Source organism: Oncorhynchus masou, chromosome 25 (genome assembly GCF_036934945.1).
Source record: "Oncorhynchus masou masou isolate Uvic2021 chromosome 25, UVic_Omas_1.1, whole genome shotgun sequence".
Taxonomy (NCBI): domain Eukaryota; kingdom Metazoa; phylum Chordata; class Actinopteri; order Salmoniformes; family Salmonidae; genus Oncorhynchus; species Oncorhynchus masou.
This window is the reverse complement of record NC_088236.1, coordinates 43456319-43478966: the sequence shown is the minus strand read 5'-3', so window position 1 is coordinate 43478966 and position 22648 is coordinate 43456319. Positions and strand designations below refer to the sequence as shown.

The following is a 22648-nucleotide window of genomic DNA, read 5'->3' as shown; positions in this document are numbered from 1 at the left end:
CGTGACTAGTTTGAGGCCTTGGAACACAAAGTAATCTAGAGTGAGAGGCTTATCAGACCAATGAATTTATCAATGTACTTGACAGGCTGGCGCTGATCTTGTGAGGACCTGGACTGAGCCAGACGGGACCAAAACATCTTGAATAACAAGGCCACTGACTAAAGTACATTTCTTTATTTAATTTTGTTTAACTATGCAACAGTAAAATGTTGTTGCTATTAACTGTGGCCAGGTTACACATGCTACTGTAACAGTAACAGAGTTGTCTCTCAGTTGGTGAAAGTCTGACCCGCCATCTGGACAACCCCTGAGCTAAATAAAAGCAGGGGTGTAGTGTCATAATGCAAACTAACAGTAATTATACTGTATGTATTACACTGAAAAAAATATAACATGTAGTGTTGGTCCCATGTTTCATGAGCTGAAATAAAAAAATCCCAGAGATTTTCCGTACACCAAAAAAAGCTTATTTCTCTTAAATTTTGAGATCACTTTTGTTTACATCAGTATTTCTCATTTGTCAAGATAATCCATCCACCTGACAGGTGTGGCATATCTAAAAGATGATTAAACAGCATGATCATTACACTGGTGCACCTTGTGCTGGAGACAATATAAGGCCACTAAAATGGGCAGTTTTGTAACATAACACAATGCCACAGATGGCGCAAGTTTTGAGGGAGCATGCAATTGGCACGCTGACTGCAAGAAAGTGCCCCATGGTAGCGGTGGGAATTTGGTATGGACAACGAACACAATTTCATTTTATTGACGCTAATTTGAATGCACAGAGATACCGTGGCAAGATCCTGAGGCCCATTGTCGCGCCATTCATCCGCCGCAATCAACTCGTTTCAGCATGATAATGCACGGCCCCATGTCACAAGGATCTGTACATAATTCCTTGAAGCTGAAAATGTCCCAGTTCTTCCACGGCCTACATACTCACCAGACATGTCACTGAGCATGTGTGGGATGTTCTGGATCGACAGTGTTTTTCCAGTTCCCGCCAATATTCAGCAACTTCGCACAGCCTCTGAGTAGTGGAACAACATTCCACAATCAACTGCCTGATCAACTCTATGCGAAAGACATGTGTCATGCTGCATGAGGCAAAATGTGGTCACACCAGATACTGACTGGTTTTCTGATCCACTCCCTTACCTTTAAGGTATCTGTGACCAACAGATGCATATCTGTATTCCCAGTCATGTGAAATCCATAGATTAGGACCTAATACATTTATTTCAATTGACCAATTTCCTTTTATGAACTGTAACTCAGTAAAATCTTATAAATTGTTACATGTTGTGTTTATGTTTTTGTTCAGAATATATTAATCTGGCACTTTTCATTATGGTTTTAAAAACACTCAAAATTGTATGGATGTAACGCATCCCATCCATGGCGAATGTTTAGGTCTACCTGGGTGACGCACGGCAGCCTTTTTGGATTGACAATAACAGGGTGAGCCTTAACACATTGGGCACGTTCCACTGCCCAGGCATTGCTAATGAATGCCAGATCTTACAACGCCTAGATAGGCATTTTAAGTATCGGCTAACTACATCACACGTTATAGAAATCTGTCAATCGATGACGTGGCACACAACCATTGGTTGAGGGCTGCAACGTCTGAGCAGGGGTACACAACCATTGACTGACTGTCATCGCAATGCATCGACAGAGAGGTTGACACAGAGGGAGGGACAAGACAAGGACACATTACACAGCCTTTTGGAAGGTACCGTTTCTGAAGTTGTCCATGTGTGTTGTACTGAACACTACCAAACAATACTGAAAGACTAGGAGAAAATTAAAACTGTAGCTAATGTTTTGCACTGTTAACATATGGATTCTTAGGAGTCTGGACACTATATTCTCACATGGCCTCATTTTAACACTTGTCCATTGGCAAATTTCTGCATTAGCTGTCGAGAACAGGTACCCATATGCCATACCTATGGTGGGTAAAGTGGGTCTTTCCTGCAATGTCCACACATCTGATGCGGAAAGCTCAAGTGAACTGCAGTCTTAAAAAAGGTCCTCACTAATATTTCAGAACAAACCTGTTCAAAATGTAAACATTTTTTTTAGATAACAAAGACTTGAATGTAACCCTCAAGCTGAGTAACTATTTGTAATAGTCACGCAACCTATGGGGCCTCTGGGATAATAAGCCTCTGGGCCAATAAAATAGCTTTTCCTTGTGCAGTATTTCATCCCGGCCAATTATCAACCAGTAAGTCAGTAAATAAAAAGTTTTGAGATCAAAACCAAATTCCAAAACACATGGTAATGATTGGAATTTATTAAAAACAAACTAAACCAGAAAAAAATAAATACATGGAGGAATAGTAATACTTTTTAACTAAATAAAACACTAAAGTGGTGACAGACAAGTCAAACAACACCTTTTTGGCCAATGGATTGTAAAAGTATCCCAGCTACTTTTGACATATCAGGGGAAATATATATCTAAAAAGATGCGATTTGTCTTGTACACGTTTCTGAACTGATTGAAAACATCATAGTCCAATAATACAATGCTTGGTGTTAAGATTATATATATTTTTTTTACAGGCCCCAAAATATATTGAACTTAAAACCCAGTTTCCGAGTGAGTAGGGAGGATGTGGGCGGGTGGAGGGGGATGGGGTCAGGCTTAGCTTCATATTCTTTTATTTGATTGTTTTAGTGCTTGTAACCCCCCTCTGAAAAAGAAAAATGACCAAACTAAATAAGTTGGTCACAAAAGAAAACATGGTGTTCAGAGGTAAAAAAGAATCTTCTGTTGACCTAATCACGAGGCATAGGGCTAGGAATAGGAGCCAAGTGCAGTCATTAACCGTTGAGGGTACAAATTAAAATCACATAACAATAATTTATCACAAAGAAACATCTGAAATTAGGCAGGATTGATACATTCATAGTGTGCATACCCTCCACCTTTTAAATAAATAAGAACAAGTGAAGACTTTTGACCGCTCTTTAAAAGCTTGAAATGGGCACGGTCTAACGTACTCGACATCCAAAAACATACCGTACGAGTCAAAAGTTTGGACACGCCTACTCGTGGAAGTTTTGCTATTTTCTACATTGTGGAATGGCAAAGACATCAAAACTATGAAATAACACATGGAATCATGTAGTAACCAAAAAAGCGAGACACAAATCAAAATATATTTTATATTTGAGATACTTCAAAGTAGCCATCCTTTGCAGTGAATAGCTCAAATAAGCAAGGAGAAAACAACAATCCATCATTACTTTATGACATAAAGGTCAGTCAATCCGGGAACATTTCAAGAACATTGAAAGTTTCTTCAAGTTCAGTAGTGGCAGCGGGTGCCGCTGTGGCCTAAGGTACTGCATCGCAGTTGCTAGCTGTGCCACTAGAGATACTGGTTTGAGTCAGCCACAACTGTGGCCACGACTGTGAGACCCATGGGGCAGCACACAATTGGCCCAGCGTTGTCCTGGTTAAGGGAGGGTTTGGCCGGCAGGGATGTCCTTGTCCCATCGTGCTCTAGCAACTCCTGTGGCGGGCCAGGCACATGCAGGCTGACAAGGTTGCCAGGTGTACAGTGTTTCCTCCGACACATTGGTGTGGCTGGCTTCCGGGTTAAGAGGCCATTGTGTCAAGAAGCAGTGCGGCTTGGTTGGGGTGTGTTAAGGAGGACGCATGACTCGCGACATAAGCCTCTCCGAGTCCTTACAGGAGTTGCGGCGATGAGACAAGACTAACTACCAATTGAATACCACAAAATTGGGGAGAAAAAGGGGTAAAAAGTTTTTTTTTTTTTATATTTAAAAAATGATAAGTTCCATCGCAAAAACTATCAAGCGCTATGATAAAACTGGCTCTCATGAGGATCGCCACAGGAATGGAAGACCCAGAGTTACCTCTGCTGCAGAGGATAAGTTCATTAGAGTTAACTGCACCTCAGATTGCAGCCAAAACAAATGCTTCACTAAGTTTAAGTAACAGACACATATCAACATCAACTGTTCAGAGGAGACTGCGTGAATCAGGCCTTCATGGTCGAATTGCTGCAAACAAACCACTACTAAAAGGACACCAATAAGAAGAAGAGACTTGCTTGGTCCAAGAAACATGAGCAATGGATATTAGACCGGTGGAAATCTGTCCTTGGTCTAATGAGTCCAAATTTGCGATTTTTTTTGGTAATGATCTCCACAATAATGATCTCCACATGTGTGGTTCCCACCGTGAAGCATGGTAGGACTATCATTTGTTTTGAACAGGACAATGACCCAACACACTTCCAGGCTGTGTAAGGGCCATTTGACCAAGAAGGAGAGTGATGGCCTCCACAATCACCCAACCTCAACCCAATTGAGATGGTTTGGGATGAGTTGGATCACAGAGTGATGGAAAAGCAGCCAACAAGTGCTCAGCATATGTGGGAACTCCCTCTAGACGGTTGGAAAAGCATTACAGGTGAAGCTGGTTGAGAGAATACCAAGAGTGTGCAAAGCTGTCATCAAAGCAACAGGTGGCGACCTTCAAGAATCTGAAATATATTTTGATTTGTTTAACACTTCTTTTGTTACTACATGATTCCATGTGTTATTTCATAGTTTTGATGTCGTCACTATTATTCTACAATGTAGAAAATTGTAAGAACAAAGAAAAACCCTTGAATGAGTAGGTGTGTCCAACTTTTGACTGGTACTGTATCTATGTTTAGCGTTCTTAATGAACCATTAAGTAAACTGTTTGTCAAAGTTATCTGGCTAACTCATTGACCCTGCTTTGTGGTATACCACTCTGTCCAGACAACTGTTCTTTACTCCGGGCTGGCCAATTATCCCTGTGTTTGAGCTTGTGAGAGATATATATGTATATATGTGTGTGTGTGTGTGTGTGTGTGTGTGTGTGTGTGTGTGAGAGAGAGAGTGTCAGTAAGCCTATGAAAGTCTGTACATATACACTTGTGCATATCTTGTTCTGAGTACACACTTGTGCTCTATTGGTTCCTCATGGGGACTCTGAAGACAGAAGGCCGCATTGTTGCTATAAAACTATCAGTCATCAAATCTTACAGCCCACTCTTACTTGGCAGCTCTTTCAAATAAAAACACATTTCTAAATTCACAATTTGATCCATGAAACAAAAACAGAAGACCTAAAAATGGTAGTTTCCCTACTGGCTCTACAAGGGGTGGACAGGGACAGGGGAGGGTGGAGGAAAGAGGCTGTAACTTACAATTGGCATTTGACTTGACACTTCTCCTATTGATCAAAATGCCCTTTTAGTTGTACACCAACCTAACAGCAGGGATCTTACTCACATTCACACGTACCATTCCCTTGACCAAGGCCTGTGTGTTGCTTCCCTCCCTGACTGTCGTCACAACTGGTCAGAAGGGGCACACGTTTCTCTCAGCTCTTCCAGTATGGCTCAGTTTGTACCAGGGACAGTAAAGGGGGGATAAAATATTTCAGAAATCATAAGGAACGTACATTTAAAAACCCATTTTCGTCCTTGGTAGCCAGTTAGACATATTTAAATTTAACAGTTTCAAGTGACGGGATCTCAGCAGGGACTCTCCCAGTGAGGTGTCCCCTCCTTCTCCAGTTGGACAAGCATCGCAGTGGTGACCTCTTATTGGCTGCTTTAGTTCACACATCCCTTGACAACATCCACAGCCCCCCACCACCACAAGGTTCTCTGCTGCTCTGTTTAAGACTGTACGCTCATAAATATTACCATTACTCTCATTTATATTAGTGTCTTTTTGTTAAGGATTTATGAATCCTGCTCTCAAAATAAAAAGGTAGTAAAAGTCAAGTTAAGAGTCATCCATGAAGGAAGCACTGGGGGGTGAACCAGGGGTTCTCTGCAGATATGGTCATGAGTGACGTGGCTGTGGGAGAGGAGAAGGGTTGTCCTTAGAGCCCTGCCCCACACAGTTGTTTCTGAACGGGGCTGGAACAGAGCCCAGTGGGACACCACCCTGACCCTGGGGGAATGCTGCTATGCCGCCATGAGATACTGGTGGTAGAAGAGGCCGAAGATGGAGGTGGAAAAGAGGCAGGCAGCGATCCACCAGGTGAGGAAGGAGAGGAGGCCACGGAAAAGTAGGGGGGTGAATACTGTTCGCAGGCCCCCGAGGGCCACCGACAGCTGGACCACTGATGCCTGAGCCACCACAGCCAGCCCTGGAGCTGCAGTTGCTACTGCAACCACAGCAGGGTCAGAGTTAATCTCCATTGGGCAGGGGAGGTCTTCCTCAGAGTACACCCCCCAGGAGTGTCCACCTATAACACAAAGAGTAGGGTGCTACATTAGCAGTGTGGTGGACTAATGACGGCTGCTAAATGGTTCAATTTAATATATGAGCAATAATTTCTGATGATGTGCCAAACTCACCTAAGGTTTTTAGCAGGAAGGTTGTATGCAGCAACATCACCAAGGGTGCCACATACTGCAGTGCGATTACACATAGGTAGTAGAAAACACGGGCCACCTTGAAAAAAAAAAAATAAAAAATAAATAAAAAGAGTACTCCCTGTCAAGAGGAACTCTTAAAACCCCATTTGTTTTATCATACTCTGCCCATCTGTCAAGGCCAAATGATTGGCTGATTTGAGGCGCCACTCACCATCTTCTGCAGATCAATGGTGCTGATGCGTCCCACCTCCTTCTTCATCTGCTCCACGCCCTTCTGGGCCAGGTTGAGGTAGGCCTGGAGGTGGTGCCTCATCATGGCCAGGCGCAGCACACACAGCAGCAGGATGGCCCACAACCGCAACGTGTCATAGGTCTCCTCAGTCATCCTGGTGAGGAGTCAGACACAGCAAGTGTGTGTGTGTGTGTGTGTGTGTGTGAGGAGTCAGACACAGCAAGTGTGTGTGAGAGTGAGTGAGAGTGCAGGAGAGCGAGCGATGGGTGACGGGAAAATAAGCCAACCCACGTCAAATAATGTGAGAAGATGAGATAGTGTGTGAGAGAATGTGGAGGGTATGAAAGCCAGGAGTGACAGGGAGAGGTGGAAAGAGATGTTACAGAGATGTGAAACTTTGGGAAGGCTTAATCCTTTGACCATGCATGTGGTTGAAAAATGTACTGACAAACAAAACAAGGTGAACTTACAAAGGCATACTCTCCTTCCCCAGGGCAGGATTCAGGAGGTAGTCCTTGGTTATAGGCTTCACCCACAGCAGTACCATAATAAGAGGGGAAAGGAAGTTGATATGAAGCAAAGTCCTGGAAGAGAAGAACAAAATAAATGGTCACACATTCTTGTCAGTACAACGCTTTGCTTATCCAGGAGTACAATGTGAATACTGTATGAGCACTATATGTTTATGGCATACTATCATCTACACCAGAGGTCGTCCGATTATGATTTTTCAACACCGATACCGATTATTGGGGGACCACAAAATCCGATACCGATTAACCGGACGATTAAAAAAATAATGACAATTACAACAATACTGAATTAACACTTATTTTAACTTAATATAATACATCAATAAAATCAATTTATCCTCAAGTAGATAATGAAACATGTTCAATCTGGTTTAAATAATGCAAAAACAAAGTGTTGGAGAAGAACGTAAAAGTGCAATACTTGCTATGTACGAAAGCTAACGTTTCAGTTCTTTGCTCAGAACATGAGAACATATGAAAGCTGGTGGTTCCTTTTAACATGAGTCTTCAATATTCCCAGGTAAGAAGATTTTTCCCTCTATACCATTTGTATTTCATTAACCTTCGACTATTGGATGTTCTTATAGGCACTTCAGTATTGCCAGTGTAACAGTATAGCTTCCGTCCCTCTCCTCGCTCCTCCCTGGGCTTGAACCAGCAACACAACAACAGCCACCACATCGAAGCAGTGTTACCCATGCAGAGCAAGGGAAACAACCACCCCAAGGCTCAGAGCGAGTGAAGTTTGCAACGCTATTAGCGCATGCTAACTAGCCAGCCATTTCACTTCGGTCACACCAGCCTCATCTCAGGAGTTGATAGGTTTGAAGTCATAAACAGCGCAATGCTTGACGCACAACGAAGAGCTGCTGGCAAAATGCACGAAAGTGCTGTTTGAATGAATGTTTACGCGCCTGCTTCTGCCTACCACCGCTCAGTCAGATACTTAGATACTTGTATGCTCATGCAACACAGGACACGCTTGATAATATCTAGTAATATCATCAAACATGTGTAGTTAACTAGTGATTATGATTGATTGTTTTTTATAAGATAAGTTTAATGCTAGCTAGCAACTTACCTTGGCTTACTGCATTTGCGTAACAGGCAGTCTCCTTGTGGAGTGCAACGAGAGAGAGGCAGGTCGTTATTGCGTTGGACTAGTTAACTGTACGGTTGCAAGACTGGATCCCCCGAGCTGACAAGGTGAAAATTGTCTTCCTGCCCCTGAACGAGGCAGTTAACCCACCGTTCCTAGGCCATCATTGAAAATAAGAATGTGTTCTTAACTGACTTGCCTAGTTAAATAAAGATTAAATAAAAAGGTGTCAAAAATATATATTTAAAAAATAAAATACATACAAATCGGCCCCCAAAAATACCGATTTCCGATTGTTATGAAAACTTGAAATTGGCCCTAATTAAATCGGCCCAATTAATCGGCCATTTCGATTAATCGGTCGACCTCGAATCTACACTCATTGAGGACCAGCCAGTAGACCACACTTATTGGTTTATTCAGATCCCCATTAGCTTTTGCCGATGCAGCAGCTATTCTTCCTGGGGTCCACAAAAAACAATAATTTAAAAACTCACACCTTCTTCCCCAGCCCATTTATGAATGGGACAACAGTGCAACTGCGGAGAGGGTGAGGAAGACAGGAGAGAAGAGAGGGACTCACTGTGTGACTTTGGCTGTGGTCAGGTTGAGGGCGTCCAGGTGCATTTGAGCCAATCGTAGGCCGGGAAAGGTGAGGAATGCACCAATCAGAGAGCAGAGCAAGGCCAGGATCAGCTTAAAGGTGAGTTTAGATATGGGACCCCTGGAGAAAAGAACAGACCCAGTTGTACTGGGCTAAAGCGAACGTCACAGTCATACAACTTGTGAAAACGCGCACACACACAGTCCACGAGTCAATTAGATTCAAGACCCATGCATACTGATTTAAAAAAAAAGCTCATACTTACTGGGACTCTAACCCCTGGTTTTCCAAAAACTGTGTGGCACTTTCAGAGAAATTTGCAAAACCTAGATTGAAATGAAAACACAATTCAATTTTAAAAATGCCCAGAAAAATAACAATTACAGTACATTAGACGAAACAAATGGAATCTATTCCTCTAGTAACAGATTTAATCTATTCCTCTAATGTAGTGTTCTTCCACCCTGGTCCTAGGGAAGCACAGAGTTTGCAGGCTTTTGTTCACACTCATCACAAACACAGCTAGTTAGATAGAACTTGATGTGTTAGTACTGGTCTGGAACAACAGCCTGTGGGTCCCAAGGGTTGTAATCACTAGGAAGCAAACGGGACGAAAACGGTAGTTTTCTTTTTCCATTACAAAATGTTGTGCTGTGTTTTGTACTAATGAATAGGACCCAGGTGCAGGGCGGAAGAGCACTGTGGGCTAGCCATACTGACAGATGGCTCATCGCCCACTCACCTGTCTCCAGGCCAAACTCCAGGTAGTTCTCAGTGACGATGAGGATGGCCATGGCTTTGACAAAAAAGAAGAAAGCGAAGGTGATGCAGAGCGAGCGCTCGCCACCTTCCTCCAGCTTGAAGTAGAAGGCCGTCAGGGAGAACAGGGTCTTACTGTGGGGCAGGGGAGTTAAGGAAAATGCCAGCAGAAACACACCACTCATGAAATATAGCCTACTAATCATATTGCTGTGAGCCATGGCCGTGTAGAGACGTTTCTACAGTAATGGTGGTGGCTCATTAACATAATGGACTCGAAGGATCAGAAGCAAGCAACAGTACTCGACAGTGACCCTGCAACAAGCATGCGCACACACATCTAGCTTCTCTCACTCTTAAGCAGCGGCTGTCACACATTACCATGAGGCTCAATGGGCCGGGCTTCCTCAGAACTAGAATGGTGTTTTCTGCGGTGCCTTGCTGCAGTGTTTCTAGGGTGCTAAGTAAGGACATAGCATGCTTCTAGAGCTGCCTCGCATCTCCAAGGTGATGGAGTTCAGCCTTTATTCCACATAGCAATCTCTCAGGCCATTCTGAATGGGGAATCATGGTAATGTAGGCAAGCCAATGGATTTGCCATTTCCTGGGGGTCACAACCAGGATACTAAAGGCTGCATTAAAAAAAAAGAAGGTATCTGACAACTTAAGAGCTAGTTTCTCTCAAAGGAGTAATGAAGCCCCATTATCAGAGCTCAGTGAGGCAGCTGCTAATGTAGCCCTAAATACACCTTGGGAAGCATCCACAGAACGCAAGTGGCAAATTTCGATGCAGCATTTCAGCGAGAGTAGCTTCAGCCCACTTCGTTATACCATCACTGATTGTCAGGATAAATCTAGGCTAACCAACAGGACACTCAATGGGATGTCTACCTGTTGTGCATTCAACTTCAACGCTTATTGAAATCCCTTTCTGTTAGGTGGAAATCACAGAGCTTGGGAAGAATCCAATGTTCCAATACCGTACTGTAACTTCACAAAAAATGCAATCTGCTAAATCCATTCCAATTTGCCAGTTTTAAGATTCCATTCCATGGCTGAGGTGTGTTAAGTCGAGGTTAACACAACAGTTTCCCGGCTGCAGCCTCTGGCTCTTTACTTCTCCAAGAGGGTCGCCCGAGACGGGAATATGAAATCAAGTGTGCCATTAACACACAAACACACACACCATCTTCATCATCCACCTAGCCGTGCAACCCCTCCTCCACATACCACCCCCTCCCAGTCGCCTCTTTTCCCAAGCAAATCAGTCTGGTGGGCTGTGAAAATTGGGCCTCCAATCTTCCTCAGCAGGCACGCAGGAAATGGCATGCCTTCTGACCGCACTCAGCCAGGGAGCGTGGGAAAGATTGATCCCCACGGACTGCGGCGGAGGATAATGCGTATGATTTGGTGACGCGTCGGCAGAAGAGAGTAGCAGGGAGGCATGTGGTGGCAGGCAGTGGCTGGAGCTGTGTCTGTCAGTTTATGGCTACTTACTGCCGTCTGCCTGCTGAAATGGAACCTGGGAACAATCAAGGCTCTCTCTCACATGTTTTTTTACACTCTCGTAGACAAAGAGATGTTAACCGGCAACAGGTAGGGAACAAAAGGTAGGATTCTCAGTATGTGCACGGAGTGATTAAAAGCAAGAACTCTAATGAAATCAAAGTCTTTTACTAGGCCTTTTACAGCGCCTATGTTATCGATTTTGATTTGTGGACGAAATAGGGGCGAGGTACGTTGAGCAGTGTGCAAATAAATAAATAGAACAGCAGAATATGTACCATCGTTCATGTGATATTGTCACAAGGGGAGAAAAAAACAACAGTATTCACTGTTTGCAGTAACGTCTTTTTGTTATGTAATAGACGTTTCGCCATTAATGACTTGGTTTGTCAAACATTGCCATTCGTTGAGACTGGGGTTCCACTGAAACCCTGACAACCTCTAGACCTGGATCACTGTTCAGCAGGACATTGTGACAGATGGATGTTATATAGAAGGAATGATCGAAAGAGAGAAAAAGGGATTGGACGATGTACTGACTGAAGGATGCATGACGAAGGCGAGGACGAGCAGGCACCACACCACGCTGATGTTCATCTCCCCAGAGGGCTGGGCCACTGTGTAGTACAGCTCTGTGATCAGATACACCACTGTGGCAGCCACAGTGAAGTCCACCAACCACTGGAACTCTGGGAAGTAGTGCAACGCTGCAGGAGGACGAAGAGGATGACTGATTTACTGTTCTGTTACTTGGTTGATTTATGACAGTAATTCTGGACTGTGATGATGTGCTCAAATACTGAACAATGAAGATTTGTTGAGGTTTAAGAGGGGAAAACAAAACTGGTTATAAAGATAAGAGGATAACTGAATGGTGCCAGTAGATATGGCCTCATACCTAACGTGTCCACTTCTGTGATGCACTTGGTCTCCAGCTGCAGGTCTATGTCCTTGGGAATGGTCAGAGGCTTGTTCTCTATGTGGCCATTGTTCCTCCTGGGACAAAAGACAAGAGCGCCAAATCAATACCAGCCAGACATGGGGGAAGAGAGACAGACATGTCCTATATGTTGCAGGCAGGTGTACTCTGTAATTTTTCTGGTCATTAGTCCACCTCTAAAACACGGCCACAGCAGAGAGTGCTAAATAAAAATTGACTGCTATCGTGTCAATTTACTGGCTGTCCTAAAGAAAAACACATCATATCCCGGACTATATCAAACTTAATCTGTGTACAAGGTCATTTGGGCATCTGCGAGATGGCTAGCGTCATGGAGGTCACGAAAAACGTGACAAAATATTATGTGCGCACATTGATGAGGCAGAAGGCCGTGTTGTGTTTCTGAGCAGTCAGATAGTTAGCAACAATGACAAGAAGCTGCCATGGGAGGAATCGTAGGTGGCTCATTTCAGCTCGTTGTATCTTTAAATTGATACAATGTCTAGTTGATTCATGTCAGGTCTACCCTAATATGGCTAAAATTAGCTAGCTAGCTAACAACCAACTGTAACCATGTATTTGAGAGACACCATGTATGTTTTCAATAAACATTTGAAGACTGAATATAGTTTACATGTTGTCAACAATCCAAGCCAACCCAGTATGCTTTGGCCCATAGGTGCACACGCGTTGGTTTTGTTGCCTAACAACCAACCAGTCTATTGTCAACCCAACCAAGGCATACCAGCCAGACACTAACGCTAGCTCTTTTGTAGTGAGGAGTATGGCCCATGTAATTCATAAGTCCAATATTTTGTCATAGGGCTACAGGGTGCAACATGCAGTACAGACTGCAGGAGCAGCACATGGCACTGGCTGGGCCAGCTGTTCCTTGGACAAGCCAACCTTTCTAGAGGGCCTCCGGGACACAGGGCAGTGTTTGTTCAGCCATGTGTGTGTGCTGGATTCAGAGGACAATACTATGGCAAGACACTGGGGCCAAACTTGAAATGTGACCAAGGCATCTTTGGGGGACCTGACAGGAAAAAGTGCTCTTCGCTTCACAACAAAAGGAATGGAGATGTGGCACAAGCAGGCAAAGGGACAGTGGTCCGTTTTTGAAGCGTAACACGGAACCCAAACCGATTTGGCACGCGTGCGCCATCGTGCATAAATGTATTTTGTTCCCTACACCAAATGCGATCACGACACACAGGTTAAAATATCAAAACAAACTCTGAACCAATGACATTAATTTGGGGACAGGTCAAAACGCATTAAACATGTATGGCAATTTAACTAGTTAGCTTGACTTGCTAGCTAATTTGTCCTATTTAGCAGTCTTGCTGTTGCTAGCTAATTTGTCCTGGGATATAAACATTGAGTTGTTATTTTACCTGAAATGCACAAGGTCCTCTACTCCGACAATTAATCCACATATAAAACGGCCAACCAATTCGTTTCTAGTCATCTCTCCTCCTTCCAGGCTTTTTCATCATTGAACTTACATGGCGATTGGCATCTAAACTTTCATAGTATTACTATGACAACCGGCAAAACATTTCGTCTTTCAATTACCCATGTGGGTATAACCAATGAGGAGATGGCACGTGGGTACCTGCTTCTATAAACCAATGAGGAGATGGGAGAGGCTGGACTTGAAGTGCAATCTGCGTCAGAAATAGGAATGACTTCTATTTTAGCCCTTGGCAACGCAGATGCTTGTTGGCGCGCACGAGCAGTGTGGGTGCAATAATTGAATAACATGGATTTGTAAATTTATTTCTAAAATAACAACTCAATGTTTATATCCCAGGACAAATTAGCTAGCAACAGCAAGCTAGCTAAATAGGATAAATTAGCTACCAAATGCAAGCTAACTAGCTAAATTGCCATACATGTTTAATGCTTTTCGACCTGCCAAATTAATGTAATTGGTTCAGAGTTTGTTTTGATATTTTAACCTGCGAGTCATGATAGTGTTTGGTGTAAGGGGACACAATGCATTTATTCACGATAGCGCGCGCAGCCGGTTTGGGTTCCGTGTTAGTAAACGTGGCGTTGAGCTCCAACCTGCCTCATGTAGGCCTAGGAATTGGACTAGAACTACGTAAATGCTCCAAGCAAGAATCTAGAAGATAAACTTCATGAGACTTAAATTTTCAAATGTTTGAGGACATTTCACATTACCAAAACTTGCTTTCTATTAGGCATGAACACAAAATGGAGATAAGAATAAATATCAACATAACGCAAGTCTTATTTCAGAACTCGCCATAGTATCGTCATGACTTCTACCTGAAACCATTACATGGGGTTGGCCCTAAAGCTTGTTTTGTTGGGAGTCTTAAACTATGGTTTATTCACCACTGAAAGATGTCACCTGCATGCCCAGGACTGACCAACCATTCAAGGTTCTCCCACCTTAACTCACTACCGTAAGACAGCCAGAGACCATTCTCAAAGACAAGGCAAACAAAAAATATGTCAGTCATCTCACTTCAAACAGGCCTTAAACAAGCCTCCTAAACACATCAGCTTAATCTCTCAAATGCCGCGCCCGTGTTCACCATCCGTCTCACACGTCCGCCTTTCCTTCCTGCCTGATGAGAGGTGCCACTCACTCCCCTCTGCTCCACCCTCGTCAGCAGCCCCCCCCCCCTTACCGGTCTTTCTTGCTCTTAGTTTTTTGTTGCTTTCCGGCAAGGCTCCTCAACTCATCTTCCGTAGGGTGCTGGTACCACCGCAGACTGGGAAAGGAGGAGACAAGTGAGTAATCAAGGTAGCTTTAGAACTACACCAGTGGTCCCAGGTCCTGGAGGGATGAAGGGTGGACAGGCTTTTACACATCAATCAATTAACTAACCAATACATCAGTTGGATTGTTGTTGTTTTTTTGTATTGTGCAAGAACAATATATTTACACAGGCTATGGCCCACTAGGACCAGTATTGGTGACGTTATTTTATTTTACCTTTATTTAACTAGGCAAGTCAGTTAAGAACAAATTCTTATTTTCAATGACAGCCTAGGAACAGTGGGTTAACTGCCTGTTCAGTGGCAGAACGACAGATTTGTACCTTGTCAGCTAGGAGATTTGAACTTGCAACCTTCTGGTTACTAGTCCAGCGCTCTAACCACTCGGCTACCCTGCCGTTATACCTCACATACCCCAAAAAGTGAGCCCTTCTATTGTTTGTGGTTCCAGGCCTTCATGATTTAAAATTATTAGGATCATCAATTAGGGAACAATCTGGCTTTTGCGATAATTTACCTTAGAAAATACACACAAGACATCCCTCAAAGCATATTCAATGTATTCAATACAACTAATACACCTATGACAAATACTTGCCAGAAGTTTACAAAGAGGGTAGTTATCGTGTTCTTTTGATGACTGTACATAAAACAAGAGCTAATTTAAGAGAAGCCTTTTGAAGACTAACATTTCACACAAGCTCTAACTTTGTCACAAGCCCTGAGAGGCATAGGCGTGAGGGAGGAATGGAGGGCTTGTTTTCATTCATTCATCTTTATTTATTTATTTATTAGGGGAAACTTAATTGCAGATCTCTCTGAAGCAACACTGAGCCTCCTGTTTGGGCTAAAGTTGTTTTTTTTTAATGCATCAACAGCCCCCTAGAAAAAAAAACAAGCACTAGTGAATTATTAAGTGTTTTCTGGGGAGCTGTTTACTCAAAAACACATATCGCACTAATTAGAGGAAACGAGTCGGGTGCTTTATTTGTATTGCCCGTCCTCTCGGGTTCTCCCAATATTTGATGATGCCCTTTGGTCTATGCGACGCAACTTAAATTATTATTTTATTTTTATTCCCTTTCAGCAGACAATGAATAAAGAGACTGTGTACAAATTGAGCAAATACTATTTTCCCGCATTGTTAAGACTTGAAATGAATTGTTCTGATGGGAAAACCACTGAGGAGATTAAATCATGGCTCTTAAATACACCACCAAAACCATTAATGTCAGGTACAGAGTTCTACATTACCTGCCACTGCAGAGTAGCCATCTTGCAAAGGAATAATGAGGAATGATCTTCTGAATTACACTGGCCATTACCATAGTAACCACCAGCTGCACACCGATCACCCCCTGAGGGAGGGAAAAACAAATCAAGTTATAATTTAATAGGAATTGGACAGATATGAAATACATACTGTTGAAGTAGGAGGTTTACATACACCTTAGCCAAATATATTTAAACTCCGTTTTTCACAATTCCTGAAATGTAATCCTTGTAAAAATTCCTCCTTCTTAGGTCAGTTAGGATCACCACTTTATTTTAAGAATGTAAAATGTCAGAATAACAGTAAAGAGAATTATTTATTTCAGATCTCTTTCTTTCATTACATTCCCAGTGGGTTAGAAGTTTACGTACACACAATTAGTATTTGGTAGGATTGCCTTTAAAAATTGTTAAACTTGGGTGAAATGTTTTGGGTAGCCTTCCACAAACGTCCCACAATAAGGTGTGTGAATTTTGGCCCATTCCCACTTACAGAGCTGGTGTAACTGAGTCAGGTTTGTCGGCCTCCTTACTCGCACACGCTTTTTCAGTTCTGCACACACATTTATTGGATTGAGGTCGGGGCTTTGTGATGGCCAATCCAATACCTTGACTTTGTTGTCCTTAAGCCATTTTGCCACAACTGTATGAAGTATGCTTGTATGGTGCATTTGGAAGACCCATTTGCGACCAAGCTTAACTTCCTGACTGATGTCTTGAGATGTTGCCTCAATATATCCACAATTTTTCTTTCTCATGATGCTATCTATTTTGTGAAGTGTACCATTCCCTCCTGCAACAAAGCACACCCATAACATGATGCTGTCACCCCTGTGCTTCACGGATGGGATGGTGTTCTTTGGCTTGCAAGCCTCCCCCTTTTTCCTCCGAACATAACGATGGTCATTATGGCCAAACAGTTCTATTTTTGTTTCATCAGACCAGAGGACATTTCTCCAAAAAGTATGATCTTGTCCCCATGTGCAGTTGCAAACCATAGTCTGGCTTTTTTATGGCGGTTTTGGAGCAGTGGCTTCTTCCTTGCTGAGCGGCCTTTCAGGTTATGTCGATATAGGACTAGTTTTACTGTGGATATAGATACTTTTGTACCGGTGTCCTCCAGCATCTTCACAAGGTCCTTTGCTGTTGTTCTGGGATTGATTTGCACTTTTCGCACCAAAGTACGTTCATCTCTAGGAGGCAGAATGTGTCTCCTTCCTGAGCGTTATGACGGCTGTGTGGTCCCATGGTGTTTATACTATTGTTTGTACAGGTGAATGTGGTACCTTCCGGTGTTTGGAAATTGCTCCCAATGATGAACCAGACTTGTGGAGGTCTACAATTTTTTTCCCATGATGTCAGGCAAAGAGGCACTGAGTTTGAAGTTAGACCTTGATATACATTCCGGCGCCGACAAGAGATGGCCGCCTCGCTTCGCGTTCCTAGGAAACAATGCAGTTTTTTTTTTTTTTTTTACGTGTTATTTCTTACATTAGTACCCCAGGTCATCTTAGGTTTCATTACATACAGTCGAGAAGAACTACTGAATATAAGAGCAGCGTCAACTCACCATTAGTACGACCAAGAATATGACTTTCGGGAAGCGAATCCTGTGTTCTGCTTTCACCCAGGACAACGGAATGGATCCCAGCCGGCGACCAAAAAAAAAACGATTTCGTAAAAGAGGGAAACGAATTGGTCTTCTGGTCAGACTCCGGAGACGGGCACATCGTGCACCACTCCATAGTATACTTCTCGCCAATGTCCAGTCTCTTGACAACAAGGTTGATGAAATCCGAGCAAGGGTAGCATTCCAGAGGGACATCAGAGACTAACGTTCTTTGCTTCACGGAAACATGGCTCACTGGTGAGACGCTATCGGAGTCGGTGCAGCCAGCTGGTTTCTCCACGCATCGCGCCGACAGAAACAAACATCTTTCTGGTAAGAAGAGGGGCAGGGGCGTATGCCTTATGGCTAACGAGATGTAGTGTGGTCACAAAAACATACAGGAACTCAAGTCCTTCTGTTCACCTGATTTAAAATTCCTCACAATCAAATGTCGACCGCATTATCTACCAAGGGAATTCTCTTTGATTATAATCACAGTCGTATGTATTCCCCCCCAAGTAGACACTTCGATGGCTCTGAATGAACTTTATTTGACTCTTTGCAAACTGGAATCCATACATCCTGAGGCTGCATTCACTGTAGCTGGGGATTTTAACAAGGCTAATCTGAAAACAAGACTCCCTAAATTGTATCAGCACATCGATTGCGCAACCAGGGCTGGCAAAACCTTGGATCAGTGCTATTCTAACTTCCGCGACGCATATAAGGCCCTGCCCCGCCCTCCTTTCGGAAAAGCTGACCACGACTCCATTTTGTTGATCCCTACCTACAGACAGAAACTAAAACAAGAAGCTCCCATGCTGAGGTCTGTCCAACGCTGGTCCGACCAATCTGATTCCACACTCCAAGACTGCTTCCATCACGTGGATTGGGATATGTTTCGTATTGCGTCAGTCAACAACATTGACAAATACGCTGATTCGTCGTGCGAGTTCATTAGAACGTGCGTTGAAGATGTCGTTCCCATAGCAACGATTAAAACATTCCCAAACCAGAAACCGTGGATTGATGGCAGCATTCGCGTGAAACTGAAAGCGCGAACCACTGCTTTTAATCAGGGCAAGGTGACCGGAAACATGACCGAATACAAACAGTGTAGCTATTCGCTCCGCAAGGCAATCAAACAAGGTAAGCGTCAGTATAGAGACAAAGTAGAATAAAAAGTAGAGTAAAACATTTAAACGTGTTAACCCTCGCAGGGCTGCAGGCCCAGACGGCATCCCCAGCCGCGCCTGCAGAGCATGCGCAGACCAGCTGGCTGGTGTGTTTACGGACATATTCAATCAATTCCTATCCCAGTCTGCTGTTCCCACATGCTTCAAGAGGGCCACCATTGTTCCTGTTGCCAAGAAAGCTAAGGTAACTGAGCTAAACGACTACCGCCCCGTAGCACTCACTTCCGTCATCATGAAGTGCTTTGAGAGACTAGTCAAGGACAATATCACCTCCACCCTACCTGACACCCTAGACCCACTCCAATTTGCTTACCGCCCAAATAGGTCCACAGACGATGCAATCTCAACCACACTGCACACTGCCCTAACCCATCTGGACAAGATGGATATTTCAAACTTTAACAAATCAAAAACTGAAAAATTGGGCGTGCAAAATTTTTCAGGCCCTTTACTTTCAGTGCAGCAAACTCTCTCCAGAAGTTCAGTGAGGATCTCTGAATGATCCATTGTTGACCTAAATGACTAATGATGATAAATACAATCCACCTGTGTGTAATCAAGTCTCCGTATAAATGCACCTGCACTGTGATAGTCTCAGAGGTCCGTTAAAAGCGCAGAGAGCATCATGAAGAACAAGGAACACACCAGGCAGGTCCGAGATACTGTTGTGAAGAAGTTTAAAGCCGGATTTGGATACAAAAAGATTTCCCAAGCTTTAAACATCCCAAGGAGCACTGTGCAAGCGATAATATTGAAATGGAAGGAGTATCAGACCACTGCAAATCTACCAAGACCTGGCCGTCCCTCTAAATTTTCAGCTCATACAAGGAGAAGACTGATCAGAGATGCATCCAAGAGGCCCATGATCACTCTGGATGAATTGCAGAGATCTACAGCTAAGGTGGGAGACTCTGTCCATAGGACAACAATCAGTCGTATATTGCACAAATCTGGCCTTTATGGAAGAGTGGCAAGAAGAAAGCCATTTCTTAAAGATATCCATAAAAAGTGTTGTTTAAAGTTTGCCACAAGCCACCTGGGAGACACACCAAACATGTGGAAGAAGGTGCTCTGGTCAGATGAAACCAAAATTGAACTTTTTGGCAACAATGCAAAACGTTATGTTTGGCGTAAAAGCAACACAGCTCATCACCCTGAACACACCATCCCCACTGTCAAACATGGTGGTGGCAGCATCATGGTTTGGGCCTGCTTTTCTTCAGCAGGGACAGGGAAGATGGTTAAAATTGATGGGATGATGGATGGAGCCAAATATAGGACCATTCTGGAAGAAAACCTGATGGAGTCTGCAAAAGACCTGAGACTGGGACGGAGATTTGTCTTCCAACAAGACAATGATCCAAAACATAAAGCAAAATCTACAATGGAATGGTTCAAAAATAAACATATCCAGGTGTTATAATGGCCAAGTCAAAGTCCAGACCTGAATCCAATCGAGAATATGTGGAAAGAACTGAAAACTGCTGTTCACAAATGCTCTCCATCCAACCTCACTGAGCTCGAGCTGTTTTGCAAGGAGGAATGGGAAAAAAATTCAGTCTCTCGATGTGCAAAACTGATAGAGACATACCCCAAGCGACTTACAGCTGTAATCACAGCAAAAGGTGGCGCTACAAAGTATTAACTTAAGGGGGCTGAATAATTTTGCACGCCCAATTTCAGTTTTTGATTTGTTAAAAAAGTTTGAAATATCCAATGTCGTTCCACTTCATGATTGTGTCCCACTTGTTGTTGATTCTTCACAAAAAAAATACAGTTTTATATCTTTATGTTTGAAGCCTGAAATGTTGCAAAAGGTCGCAAAGTTCAAAGGGGCCGAATACTTTCGCAAGGCACTGTAACTATGTTTTTCTACATGTCGAACTGCTTTGCTTTATCTTGGCCAGGTCGCAGTTGCAAATGAGAACTTGTTCTCAACTAGCCTACTCGGTTAATTAAAAGGTTACACTAACAGCATAACATTTCAACACCCTAATTTTCTAATTCTAGTCCAACCAATTACACACCCATGGGTCAGGTCTGTGCGCGGCTCTGCGGCCCATCCCGTGCCCCCTTGCATTGAACCTTCGACCTTGCGCGCGTTCAATGGATGCAGCTGGAGAACTGCAAGGCAATCCCACTGTGTGCCACTCGGGAGCCATGACCAACATATATTGTCCTGTTAATAACAGGGTTAATAATATATGAGAGAATATCCAGCAGGCTTTTATATAATTCTAAATGAATAATAATCACGGTTTAAAAAAGAACAATATTTGAGATGATTTTGTTTTCAAATAATGTAAAATTGGTGAGAAAAAGGTGATTCTTGAACATGGGGTGAGACATTGCTACTAATTTGTAAATTAAGCCAGTTTGTTATTTATAATGACTTATTTCTGTTTTTAGAGGAAGAGAAACCTACAATCATCTCATGGGTCTCCCAGTCAAGGGCGGCACGGGTATTGAACCAGCATCTGTAGCAATGAAGCTTGCACTGTTATGCAGCGTCTTAGACCATTGCACCACTGTACAACGTGAACAGTTGGGAGTGGACTACAGTACTACAGTAAGAGCAAACTAATCCTAACAAAATAAAATAAAAACCTTACTGTAACAGTTTTAGTAAGTAATAGTGAAGTCGTGCACAATTAGTTTCTATTTAGGTTTATGTCGCCCATTCACTGTCAGTTGGACACAGTAGGACCAAAAAGCATAATCAGTGCTCACTCCCCCTTGCGTTGGTCTGGAGCAACGAAGCAGTGACGCAGGGTACCGTACTAAACCACAAATTACCTAAATCAAACAGCATAATCTCAACATTTTCAGTTGAGCAACCATTGTACGTGCACACTAGACGGTCAAATTGGATTTATTTGCTCTCAAGTGGTTTTTAGTCTGTTTTTTTGCATATCTTGTTGCTTGCTAGTTAGCTACTCTGTTGCCCGTTTGACAAGAACATGTGGTAGCGAACTAGCTTGACAATGGTTTACAAACAAATTAGTGAATGTACTCAAAAGCTAAACAGCTACCTCGTTAGCTAGTTTGACTGCTGTGGCTAGCCAAAAATAACTAATTTAAAAAGTTGTATCAGCTTCTCCTTTGAGCCTTTAAAAGTGTTCTTACACTGACTTTGAACATTCAAAACAACTGGGAAATGTTCATGACAGGCATTGTTGTCACGTTAGCTTGCTATACAACTTCTGAGTGATAGGAAGCATGAGCACCACCAATCAGCCTACACCACCGTGCACACACAGGTCGTTATTATGACAACTAGCGTAGCCATGTCAGAAAATGGACTTCAGTCTGAACACAAATCCACATTTGGTCACTTGTTTGAACAGTCAGTATACCGAATGGGATTTGAAAAAGGCCTGCGGTGTGAACAAGGTAGATGCATTACCATGTGTATGGGATCCAACCTGTGGCCTTCACTTCTGATGAGAGCATCGGAAAGTATTCAGACCTCTTCACTTTGTCCAAATCTTGTTGTTACATTACAGCCTTATTCTAAGATTGGTTCAATTGTATTTTTCCCCCCTCATTCATCTTCACACAATACCCAATAACGACAAGGCAAAAACAGTTTAGAAATGCTAGCTAATTTATATTTAAAAAAATTGAAAAACTGAAATATCACATTTACATACAGTGGGGCAAAAAAGTATTTCGTCAGCCACCAATTGTGCAAGTTCTCCCACTTAAAAAGATGAGGC

At 43.0% G+C, this 22648-nt stretch overlaps 1 protein-coding gene across 1 annotated transcript in view; it reads right to left on the bottom strand.

Annotated features, from left to right (window-relative positions):
• Positions 1–2281: 2281 nt before the first annotated feature.
• Positions 2282–22648, bottom strand: part of LOC135514384 (transmembrane protein 161B) — a 34658-nt gene continuing 14291 nt past the window's right edge. The window contains exons 2-12 of the mRNA XM_064937831.1: positions 16107–16210; positions 14762–14845; positions 12054–12151; positions 11706–11862; positions 9633–9784; positions 9156–9216; positions 8870–9010; positions 7125–7238; positions 6634–6808; positions 6402–6498; positions 2282–6289 (exon numbers count right to left, since the gene is read on the bottom strand). Of these exons, the coding sequence (XP_064793903.1) occupies positions 6006–6289; positions 6402–6498; positions 6634–6808; positions 7125–7238; positions 8870–9010; positions 9156–9216; positions 9633–9784; positions 11706–11862; positions 12054–12151; positions 14762–14845; positions 16107–16210 (1467 nt within the window). The 3' untranslated portion in view covers positions 2282–6005. The remainder of the gene's footprint in view (positions 6290–6401; positions 6499–6633; positions 6809–7124; positions 7239–8869; positions 9011–9155; positions 9217–9632; positions 9785–11705; positions 11863–12053; positions 12152–14761; positions 14846–16106; positions 16211–22648) is intronic.